This window comes from Phascolarctos cinereus, unplaced genomic scaffold (genome assembly GCF_003287225.1).
Source record: "Phascolarctos cinereus isolate Bilbo 61053 unplaced genomic scaffold, phaCin_HiC Scaffold_5;HRSCAF=322, whole genome shotgun sequence".
NCBI lineage: Eukaryota > Metazoa > Chordata > Mammalia > Diprotodontia > Phascolarctidae > Phascolarctos > Phascolarctos cinereus.
The window spans coordinates 236,723,184-236,735,480 of NW_027555958.1; the positions used below are offsets into that span (position 1 = coordinate 236,723,184).

At 45.8% G+C, this 12,297-nt stretch overlaps 1 protein-coding gene across 1 annotated transcript in view; it reads right to left on the reverse strand.

Moving 5' to 3' along the window:
* Nucleotides 1-11,965, reverse strand: part of GLP1R (glucagon like peptide 1 receptor) — a 74,874-nt gene extending 62,909 nt beyond the window's left edge. Inside the window, exon 1 of the mRNA XM_020999358.2 lies at nucleotides 11,827-11,965. Within this exon, the coding sequence (XP_020855017.1) occupies nucleotides 11,827-11,928 (102 nt within the window). The 5' untranslated portion in view covers nucleotides 11,929-11,965. The remainder of the gene's footprint in view (nucleotides 1-11,826) is intronic.
* Nucleotides 11,966-12,297: the final 332 nt, after the last annotated feature.

Sequence of the window (12,297 nt, forward strand, 5' to 3'; positions counted from 1 at the left end):
TTGTGAGGCTCAAATAAGACAATGGCCTCAAGACCAAGTGCCTTGCAAACCTTAAAGTGCTATAAACATCAGTTATCATTAGCATTAGAAATCTAATAAATGTTCATTGAATTTGAATACAGAATAAATGAGTGTTCCCAAGAGGGAAATTTGAAGGACATGAATGTATAAATGCCTGGCAAGTCTTGTTATCCAAGAAAAAACACATTTTATTTACTTTATAGCTATTCCTTCTGCTTAAGATTATAGATTCAGAACTAAAAGGGAACTTAAAGGTCATCTACTCCAATTACTTCATTTAGCAGATGAGGAAACTGAGTCCCAGAGAATTATGTGATAGGTCACACAAGTGGTAAGTAACAAAAGGAAGATTTGAACCCAGGTCCTCTGATTCCAAATCCAACATGCCTTTCCCTGTACCATGCTGCCATTTTTCTTAGGGCCAGATAGCTCTCATGTCCTCAGAATGCCAGAACTGCCATCTTCCTCCTCCTCCTCCATCCCAGCCTAGCCTGTCTGAGTAAACATCTCCCCTTCCTCACCCCACTACTTCCCTCTACTTCCTCTGATCAGAAAGGACAAGGCTCCCTGTAGCTGACAGTCCCAGAGTGATCCCTTTACATCCTGACCCCATCAACCCCTACCAAAATAATAGTCTTCAGGTAGCACTCTTGATCCATGTTAGTTAATTGAGGTCACTTAAGGGAACCCAATAGAGGTCAGTTCTGAAACCTGTGGTGGCAGAAGAGGAAACAAACTTAGGGCACTCTTGGGCATGGTTAGGATGGTCCTCACATCCACCCAAACAAGCCCCAGCCAGGCCTTTCCTTGGGCTGTTTGAGGCAAATTTGTTTGTAGCCTTTGGCATCCCCCAGGGCACAGAGGCACTGTCTTCTCCTTTCTTCCTCCCCTAGTGCCTAGCCTAGAGCTGTGTGCACAGAATGAGAAGGACCGATGGCCCGCTGCCTCCACTGCTGCCTCTCCAGGACAGGTGACCTGGAGGCTAAAAGGTTTTATCAGCCTCCTCCAGCGACAGGCAGCTGGCTAGTCCTCCAGAGTGGAGGGCTCTTCAGAACAGATTAACTTCCCAGGCTTCAATGTCCCCTCACCCAACCCCATTACTGGCAGACCTCCCAGATTTGCCTCTTCTCCCCCTCCCCCTTCCCCACATCATTGCCATGTTCACCTAAGTAAGACCTTAATATGTCTGTCTGAGCTGCCTGTCTTGTCAAAGGCTGAGGGAATGCAAGGGGAAGGGCACAAGTTCTGCCTTCGTGGAGTCCCTTCAACATGCCATCTCCCTTTATTCCATACCTTTTCTTGGGAATACCCAGAATCCTCTCCCTCTCCTACTCTGACTTGAAGAATCCCCATGTTCCTTTAAGGCTCAGCTCAGGTGCCTTTTACCCCCAGGACATCTTCCTGATTCTACCACTCCTGTTCAATTGCTAGTGTTCTTTGCCAGCCTCCTATTGCCTTGTATTTTTCTTATCTATATATTTGAGGTATTATTTGTAAAGCACTTTGAACAGGCCTGACGCATAGTAGGCTCTTAATAGCTTGTTCTCTTCCCCCATGTCATATCACCCCACCCAAGTAGAATTTAAATACCAGTGCTTTATAAACTAGTAGGGGCTTAATAAATAAATGGCAATTAAACTGAAAGTTCTACAACTTGCTGTCTGTGTGACCTTGAGAAAGTCACTTTAACCTCTCAGGGCTTCAGTTTCTCATCTACAAAATTAGGGAGTTGGATCAGCCAGCCTCTAATCTACGATTAGGCTTCTAATTTGATGGGAGAGACATAATCCCAGCTCTCAGAGGGTTCCCATTCTAGTGTTGGTAGGGAAGACTTTGTCATATTGAGCTCTCTCCACTGGACATCTGGGGAGCTAGCCAGGTCCTATCTGTTCCTCCCCCCTGGGATATCTGGCTTCTCAACCACACAACGATTGCTATTTATGTAGCACCATGAGGTTTACAAAGGCATTTTATATGGATCATCTCTTGTTAGGGACCCAGGAGAGCAGGTTTTTAAGACTGGTCCTATATAGGGGTATAAAAGATCAGATGAGCCAATGGGGCTTTGCAATAATAAAGCATTGTAAAATACATCATTAATTCAATAATAAGGTTAGAAACGTAAGCTGTACCCAGATTACAGAGGGCCTGCTTAGTCCATGGGCATTGGGGCCTTAGAGTAGGTTTCTAAGCTGGGGAATGGCATGGTTAAAGTGTTATTTTAGGAAGCTCTCTACCTGAATGTTTATTGAAATATTAAACACAACACATCCAAAAGAGAACTCATTAGTATGGCCCTAAACCTGTCCCTCCTCCAAATTTCTCTGTTTCTTTTTTTTTAAATTAATTTATTTCAAACTTAAATACACAATAAGAAAAAAAAGCACTGTCATGTGCACAGCAGAACATGAGAGGATTTAAAATATACAGCAATGAATTTCCATTTCAATAAAGACTATATAATAAATACTATGTATTATGTTCAGAACTGTCCATCTTTTTTTGCTTCCTTGTAAGTTTTCTTTTGTTCTCTGCTGTTCACTTTTTACTTTGTTCTTTTTTTTTGCCCCCTTCCTCCCCCCACCCTAAGAAGGTGACAAGTATAGAGATACACACACACACACACACACACGTATACTACACAGACATACACATAAACACACAAACATACATATGAATACATACACTTACATATACACATATATGTTTAGATATCTATTATCATACTCATATATAAACATGTATATTCATGTGCATTTATGTAAGACTGTACTACACTTGTCTCTCCTGTTTCTCTGAGAGTAGATAACATCTTCCTTCATAAGTCCAAGTCTTTCCAATTTTTCCAAGTCTACCAACTCATCATTTCCTACCTCACAGCAATATTCTAACCTTATGCTGTCTAGTTTTTTATAATAGTCTTAATACAATATTGTTTAATACGGCCGACATATAGTATAGTTTCTCTATTTTTCTCTTTTGATTAAATCTATTTGAGCTTTAACTTTGTCTGAGACCCTGATTACTACCCCTGCCTTTTTTCCTAATAAGTTCTACTCCTGATCTTTATTTTATATTTGTGTGTCTTTTATCTCCTATCCCTCCTGACTCCTCTACTTTACTTTTACTGGCTACCCTGTCCTCCTATTACTTAACCTACTCCCGCCCCCCCCCCATCCCTCCCTATTTTTCTATTACTGTGGAGGGAAATGCAATTGTCTCAATTGCTAAGTTCTTTACCTGAAATTCATCCATGAATCCTCCCTCACTTCATACTCCCTTGTCCAATCAGTTGCCAAGTCTACCCATGTAGAAATTGCTAAGAAAATGCTAAGAGGAACTAAGATATTTTTCAGGTGATAGGACCAATATTTTTGGCATACATACTCATTTCATAATACCCTTCTGTAGCAAACTTCCCCTAATTAGAGAGATAGCCCAAGAAGAAAACATATCCATATTGCCTTGATTTCATTTGCTGTATCTGCCCTTGCTATGGGGTATACCTCAGCATCTCAGCTTAGAGTTAACGAGGATCAGAAGAGAGTCTTCTTTCGATGAATCTTTTTAATACCTTTATCCAACCATCAGGGAGAGTTTACTTGGAAGGCAGCCTGTGTTCACTTCACCCTGCAGCCAAGGTTGCTGGCCTGAGCTCCTGAGAGGTGAGAGAATTCAGCTTGTCTCTTGGGTTGCCCCAAGCAGTTGGAGGCGAGGGGCTGGGGGACCTGAAGAGCCAGAGTACAGTACTTGTCTTCCCAAGAAGACCCTAGCCAAGTTCTATTTACAACTATATCTGGTAAATATCCAAGCAGTAGATACTCAGATATCCTGACACCCAGTGGTAGCTCTGTTTCCCCAACATTGAGACTACTCATGGTGGGTCAAGAGGGTATGAAGAGGAGGGAGAAAGGAAGTGTACTTTAGACTTATGCCATGAGGAATAGGGAGGGTAAGTGAGGGGATGATAAAAAAGGAGACCAAGAAAGGAATGTTTGTGTGTGGGGATGAGGGGTGTCTAGTCCCCTCTTTTCAGAAAGCTGACCTGGGTTCAAATCCTACCTCTAACCTTCACTCTCAGTGCATCTTTTGTCAAGTCACTTAAACTCTGGACCTCAGTTTCCTTTTTTGTAAAATGAGAAGTTTAGACCTGTATGGTTCCTTCTAATTCTAAATCCTTTGATTTATAGGGACAGCAGGAATTTGTCCAGATTGTAAGATTTCAGAAACACAAGGGAGACCCTTAACTCTGGAAAAAAAAAAAACAACACATCCACCTCTCCTGATGGCTAAAATTTTTCTATCAGAAATCCTTTGATTTAATGCTCATATCTGTTCATTAAAAAAAAAATACAAATAATCCTGGGAAGGGTAACAAAGTCAGGCTCACCACATCAGAATTATATTACTTAGAAGGGATCTGAGAAATCTAGTCCTATTTCCTTATTTCACAAATGAAAAAACAGGCCTAAGGGTGGGGGGTGATTGACTTGTCCAAGGTCATACAGATACACAGTTAGGATTAGAACCTAGGTCTCCTGAATCAGAATGCAGCCCTCTTTCTGCAGTACCCACCCTCATCTTTGGAGTCCAGGCTCGGCTACCCCTAATCCACTCTCAGCCAGCAGAGGCAGCTCCCTCATCCGAGAGCTGACATTTTCCTCAGGGCACAGAGCCAGGGAACAGAAAGCTGTTTTAGCTCCAGTCCTGGAGTCAGGGGAGCCCCAGCTCACACAAAGGCAACTGCATTAACACAGGTTCATACAGCACGGTCTTAAGCAGACTTCCTGGGATGGGGGTGGAGGGAAGTATGTCCTCGGATTTCCAGACAGCAAAGACCTGGCCCAAGTGACCTCTTTCAGGAAGTCTCCCTTTATTGATAGGAGGAAGGAGAGAACAATTCCCTGCCCAAGGGAGATAAAGCAGGTATTTGTGTCAGGTGCCTTCCAGTAAAGTATCTATATATCCCTGAGCCCAGGGACTCCTTTGTTTTCTCTGGGTGGTTCTTCAAGTGAGTTTCCTTGCACTGAATCCTCCCCCTTCCTCACCTCTAGTCTGGGGCCAATGCCACATTAATCATAGGGATTTTACACTCTGATGTCCCAGAGCCATAACTAGGATAAACAACTATGAGTTTCTTTTTCTCCCTGGGGTGGAGGGCAAATTTAGAAGATACAGACAGCATACTGCCCTTCAGGGTACTTGAATAAGCTCTTCCCCAGTTCCCCCTGCTCTACCCCACCCTACCTCTACCCCCAGCAGCTTCCTGGACAGTGGACACCCACTAGAATCCCAGGGTATCCCACTGGGTGGTTCCCTGTTTGATGGCTCCCCTCCCCAAACCCTCCACCAAACTGAGTGTGCCTCTCATGCTGCTTGCACCAGCCACAGTTTATGGTCTTTACCCCAGGCACAGAAACTCCCTAGTAGAGCTTCTACTTTTTCTATCCCAATAAGTCAGCTTAGCTGCAGCAGGGGTCCCGGGGATGATGTTAAGTGAACAGAAGAATAGGTATTTAGAAATCCAGAAGGATCACTGGTGTGATAAGCTCCGACTCCTCAAAAAGGCCTTCTTGACATCAACTAGACCAGGTACCCTTCCGCCTGACAGAGAAGACTGCTCTCACTACAAAAGTTTTTAAGTTAATTGCAGGTGCAAGAAATGATGACTATTTAGAACTCAGAGAAACAAGGGAAGATTTGTATGAATTAGTAGAGAGTGAAATAAGCTGACCCAGGGAAACAATATAAAAGAGGAATACAAGGTAAAGAGAAAGGACAAAAATCCTAAAACTTGAAACTGTTTAATTATAATGACCAAGCTGGGTTCCCTAAAATAATGACTTAATGTACTCCCTCCTTCTGTTTTTGCTGAGGTGGCGGACCGTAGATGTGGAATGTTGAATATACCTTCAGATTTGGCTAGCATTTTGGTCACCAGTCTACCTTAATCTTAGCTCCTTCCTTCAGAGACTAGCCTCCATTTATCCTGCATACATCTTGTCTGGGCATATACATTGTTTTCATGTTATCTCCCCCATCAGTCTGTAAAGTCCTAGAAAGCAGGCACTGTTTTTTGCTTCTTTCTTTGTTCCTTTTTGTTTTGTTTTTTACCTTCCTTTGCATCCCCAGCACTTAGCACAGTGCCTGACACTTAGCAGGTGCTTAATAAATGCTAATTGACTGATTGCAGGGCTGCTTTTGCTGAAGTGCTTTTTTTCCCCCTCTCTGTTTTTTAATATTTGTTATGAGAACTGGCTTGCATAGAGGAGGGAGGAGGAATCTCTTTGGATATGAAGGTGAAATAAAAACAAAAGATATCAAAAACAAGATTAAAAAAATCAGAGAGGAAAAAAATACCTTGCTAGGACTTAAGAGATCTAGTTTCTAGCCTCTACTCACACTACCTCCCAACTCTGCTTCCAACTTATGTGACCTTGGAAAAGTTACTGTCTTCTGGACCTCAGTTTTCCCATCTGAAATTCAAAATGAAAAGGCCACATGTGCTAGCTAACACTTCACAGAATACGGACCCCACCATTCTTCCATAAACATCCGACAGTATTTTGATTACCTCTGTGCCTTTTCCTATGTTTTCTCTGCCCAGAATCCTCACGACCTTTTATCTCCACCTTTTAAAGATCCTACCTATCTTTTAAGGCCCAACTCAAATGCACTATGCAGCCTTCCCTTCTCCTCAGTCTATAACCCACCTCAAACCTAGAACAGCATTTGGATTAAGTATCCCTTAGCACTTAACCAAGATAGAGATGGGAAAATGGTACCTGTTCTTATATACCCTTCTAGACCAAGAGCTGCATAAGAACAGGGACCATTTCTTACTTAATCTCTGCATCTCTGTTAGCTTCTAGCTCTCAGTAGGTGCCTAATATACAGTTATCCCTTCCACATCATGGGGTTAGGGGCATAGTGCCCCCTTGATCTGGAAAATTCACATAAAAATTTTTGGCCCTCCCTTCATACCAGAGAAGAAGTCTGAATTATTATGATATTAAAAGACAAAATATGTTGATGTTTTACGATACTATACATATATTTTATGCATTTCTGAGTTTCTAAACTTTTTCTCTCTGGTCTGCTGGCCTTTGTATGTTGTGTACGGCTTCCACAAACCTCCTCAAAATTTCCATTTAATTTCTTATGCTAAACCACAATATATCGAAACCCTTTGACAGGGAAAGTCAAGATGTGGAAGGAATAACTGTATGCATGCTGACACCAGCAACTCACTGAAGCATTGTAGAAGACACAAAAGTGAATGAAGCCCCAAACTTAGCTACCAGAGTGGTCACACTGTAAACTTCAACATCCTTCAAGACTGTCTCCCAAGATACCGGCCCCTCAAATTCCCCTCTCTGACCAAAATCTCCTGTCCTTCCACCTCTCCAATTCCCTTTTTCTTTTATATATTTTCTTACATATTCCCCCTGACTCCTCTAGTATCTGTTTTTTGTCCTCATCATGACCTTTCATCCTTAAATGCCACTTATCCTCCAAGGCTATTCAGCTTGCTTTGGTGTTACTTTCCAGCCTCCCAGATATTTCAGTAACACTTTCTCTTCCACAGTAGAATTCTTTACCTTTGCATTTTCCCCCACCTTGCCAGCTAGTACACAGTCCAGGGTAACTCCTATTACCTTTCTTTTCCAATCCTACCCCCCCAGCAGTAGAACAAATCCTAAAACTGTTCTGACTGGGTCAGTTACAGGTCTGTGTTTTCTAATCTCAACTGGGTTTTCACCACTTCACAGTAATTCTTTTACTCACTCTTATTGGCTAGAATATTCCCTGAAGCAAATTCCAGATGTTGAATCTCCTTAGAACTTGAACTCTATCTCCTTTCTCCTCATTTGAAACGACAAATGACTACTTCCTATTTTATCCAGAAGATTGAGGCCAACTGATATGAATATGGGAAGCTAGCTAGTGTAGTGGGCAGTGAGCTGGGTATGGAGGCAGGAAGCCCTGAATTCAAATCTGGCCTCAGATATTTACTAGCTGTGTGACCCTGAGCAAGTCACTTCACCCTGTTTGCCTCAGTTTCCTCATCTGTAAAATGAGCTGGAGAAGGAAATGGCAAACCACTCCAGTATTTTTGCCAAGAAAACCCCAAATGGGGTCACAAAGGGTCTGAAATGACTAAACAACAATATGAATTCACTCAGTTCTCCTCTTTCCCTCCTCACTCATCCTCTACTACTGAGATTAATAAGTAGTTCTCCTTCTTCCCTAGGATAACCCTATGTTTTTGATTCCTAAACCTCTAGCATGACTTGGCTATATTAGATATTTCCTCTCTTGTGAATCCTCAATTTCCCTCCCTCTCCCTTTCCTTCTTCCACAGACTTTCCTCTTCCTCTCCCTTGGTCTCCCTTGCTCTACTCCCTCTCTTCCTTCTCTTTCCTCGTCCCCCTCTCCTCCTTCCCTCTTACACTTCCTTCTCCTTCTCCCTCTTCTGCTTCCCATTTTCTTCTCCCCTTCCTTCTCTTTCTCTCCCTCTTGCCCCATTCCTCTTTCCCATTTCTTCCTCTACCTTTCTCCTACCTCCCTCTTCTCTTTCTCTCACAGTTCTTTTCCCTTGGTTTACAAAAATGTTTAGGTCTCCTCTACCTTATTTTCACCTCACTCTCCCCTGAAACTATTGTCCCTCCTCTCTCCTTCCTTTTCCTGGCCCTACTCCTGCCTTCACTGCCTCACCACCCAATAGTACCTTAACTACTATAATATGGTTTCCAGTTCCACCACTGTACTGAAAGAACTCTCTCCAGGGTCATAAACCACCTCTTTAACACTAACTCCACTAATGTCTTTTTTCTCTCCTCATATTGACTTCTCTTCAACACTGACAGTATTGATCATTTCCTCTTTCTTGATAGTCAACTCCTGTGACAAAGCATCTGACCATTCCTCTTTCTCCTCTGCTGGAAAATGATTTCCTTCTGTCCTTAGATGGAGTTGTCCCTACAATGCTCTCGCCATTGCCTTTGATTCTCTCTACGTTGTTTCCCCTTTTGATCTAATCCATTTCCATGGCTTGGATAATCACCTCTATGCCAATGGCTCCCAAGACTATATCTCTGCCCCTAATCTCTCTTCAAGAGTGCTTGCTAGTCCTAAATTCCTAACTGTCCACTGGCTATCTCCACCTTGACCACCCCTTAGCATCTGTAATTCAACATCTCCAAAAACAAATTTGCAGGATCATAATACCACAAATTTTAAGCTAGAAAGAACCTCAGAGATCACCTAGATCAAACCCCTCAATTAAAAATGAGGTCCAGAAAGGTTGTGACTTATTCAGGGGAATGCCAGAGGCAGAACTTCCAACAAAGAACAGATTGAATAAATTAGGTCTAAGACAACCTGGAAAGCCTTTGCACCTTACTGGCAAACATGCCATTCATGCCCAGGAAACGTAAAGAGTCCACCTGGCTTGCTCCCTGCCCCTGAAAACACTGGCCAAGGGGAGAAGGAACTGAATGGCTGACTGGTCAGGTGTGGGGAAGGGCAGCTCTGATTGTGGGGAGGCTGGGAAAGAGAATCTTAGCCCTGAAGTGTCCAGAGGCAGAAATCACATTGACGGGAAGGAAGGGGACAAGGAAGAAAGGGGAATCTCTAACAGGAAGTTCATAGAAAGAACAGGAAAATTTATTCATTTTCTCGGCTATGAAGCACATCTGGTTTACCACATCTGGCAGGCACCTTCTGGCTTCTCAACCCAGGCCTGAACTTTCCCATCTCCTAGTCTGAAGACAGAGCCATATGGGCCCTCAAGGCTGTTATGGGAAGGTTAAGATTCTCCCATTCCCACTCCAAATATTAGAATACTCCAAGGTTGTGGTGAAGGAAAGGACAAGTCTATGGCACCAAAACAAGGGTGATCAAAACCAGCACCTGTCTCCCAAGAAAGCATCTGGTAAACATTTCATCTCTTTCCCCAAATTCCCCAGCAACTACCCTGGGGAGGAAAGGACAGGAGAAGGAGGCAGACAGGGAGATAAGCAAGAATGAAGTGTTGAGGCCCTTGGAGTGGATGGGAGATGGGAAGCCCCTTTGACCAGCCAGGTTATGAACAGAGAGATTGGAGACCAGGAGAAGGAGACAGACACAAACAGAGAAAGAGACAGAGATACACACACACAGAGAGAAACGGAGATAGAGACAGACAGACAGACAGAGACAGAGATAGAGACAGACAGACAAAGAGACAGAGACAGAGACAGAGACAGACAGACAGATGGGGGAGAGACAGAGACAGAGAAGATCCCTGAAGAAGGGAGAAAGGAATCAAGTGAATTCTGTGTGATGGGAGAACGTGGATAGGAAGGGATACTGAGACCTCTCTGCATGATTTGCTGCAGAGGCTCTGATTCCCAAAAATTAGGCTGGGAGGTGGAGCAGGAAAAGAGGTACTGAGGTGAAGCCAAAGAGCCCTGGAGGTTCAGGAGTGGGAGAGACAAGGTGACAGAGGACAGAGACAAGATAAGTGGGAGAAGCAGCAAGAACGTCCATCACCTTAGGAAAGAGGGCTATTAGCTCTAAGGTTGTGTCCTCTGAGTCAAAGTCTGAGAGATGAAGGGCAGGCCTGAGAGGGGAAACAGAGAAAGGGTTCTGAAGGTGCCCCTAAACAGAGTCTCCCCCACCTCCTTTCCGACCAGCTTTTCTTGAACTCCAAAACTAGAGCTTTGGAGACCTTACTAGAAAAACGGAGATGAAAACGGAAATCAGGAGAGGGAAAGCGGAGGAGAAAATGGAAACTGGGAGAGGAAAGAGAAAAGAGCAGAAAGGGAGTAATGTCAGAGAATGGGAGAAAAGAGAGGGGACTTGGAAATCGACAGGTCTTCTCTAACTCCTGCAGTTAAAGCCTAGGAAAGGGAGAGACAGCAGGTTTGGGAGATGGACGTCCGGGTAAGAGAGTGTTGGTGGGCTGAGGGTAGGTTTGGAGAGAGGCAGTGCAGGATAAGGGGGAAGGGGGAATGAAGTGTGGTGGGGGGAGAAGGGGAGGGGAGAGAGAATGCTAGTGTATGGAGAGAGGGAGAGAGAAAGGGGGAGAGAGAGAGAGAGAGAGAGAGAGAGAGAGAGAGAGAGAGAGGGAGGGAGGGAGGGAGGGAGGGAGGGAGAGGGAGGAGGGAGGGGGAGAGAGAGAGAGTGAGGCTGGTAGCCTGGGGGCCTAGCAGAGGTGCGTGTGCTTGGGGCTCAGTCTAACTCGCCGGATGTCTAGGGGAGGAGGGAAGGCCAGTGAACTAGGGAAGAAAGCCCGAAAGAGTGGGGAAACGACAGGGGGTTGAGTTCCATGATAGGGCAGGTAGCGAGAGTGTCCTGCTGGACTGGGGGTGCAAATGAGCTTGAGGCAGGGGTAAGGAGTTACTGCAAGGGTGTTGGGGAGCAGGAACCTCCAACTCCAAGTACCGCCCTCCCCTCGGGTCCCAGCTCCTGGATTCAAGACACCCGTCATTACCGAAGTAGCCAAAGGGCTCAGCTGACCCCCAACCCTTTTCCCCGTTTTGCGTCCCTACCCCATTCCCTAAGGTCTGACGGTCTGTCCTGGCTCCAGAGTTTGCCCCGTGCGCCCCTCTTCATTACCACCACCACCCCCCGAGATGCCTGAGGACACAGAGATCAGTGTCCGCGGCTCCCCTGGGATGGGGAGAAGGGGAAGGAAGCTTGGGGAGAGGATTCGGGACTGCGGTGGGACAGGGGCTGGGGGGAGCTAGCCCAGAGCGTAGGGGTGGTTTCCAGGGCTTGGCCTCCCTCCCGCCCCTCCTGCCTCCTAGGGGGTCGTACCTGAGGGCGGGGTCCGGCCCTGCCCACCGTGCCCAGTAGAAGAAGGGTGAGGCGGAGCGGGGCTGGAGGGCTGGCCATGGCGGGCGGGTCAGACCGAAGCATGTCCGCCACCTGCGGCACAGCTGCACTGAGAAAGGAGCCGAACGGAGCCGGCCGGGGGGGTGGGAGGGGGGAGGAGCCCGGCTGGAGCCACCCCCCCACCCCCTCCCTCCAGGGAGGAGCTGGGGGCGGGTCAGCCCGGGGTGGGGCTCCCCCCGGTGGAGGGGGCCCGGCGCGCAGAGGCAGGGGCGCAGCGGGGACCCTCCACCTCCGACCTGGCTCTGGCTGGGTGCAGCTGGAAAACGGGGAGCAGGAGTGCGAGCCGCGGAGTCTCTGCGCCCTCTCCACAAGCGCCCTCCGCCGGGACGCTACTCCAAAGCTAGGGGATGGGGGCGCAAGTATGAATGGATCTGCGTGCTTAAAGTAAGCAGA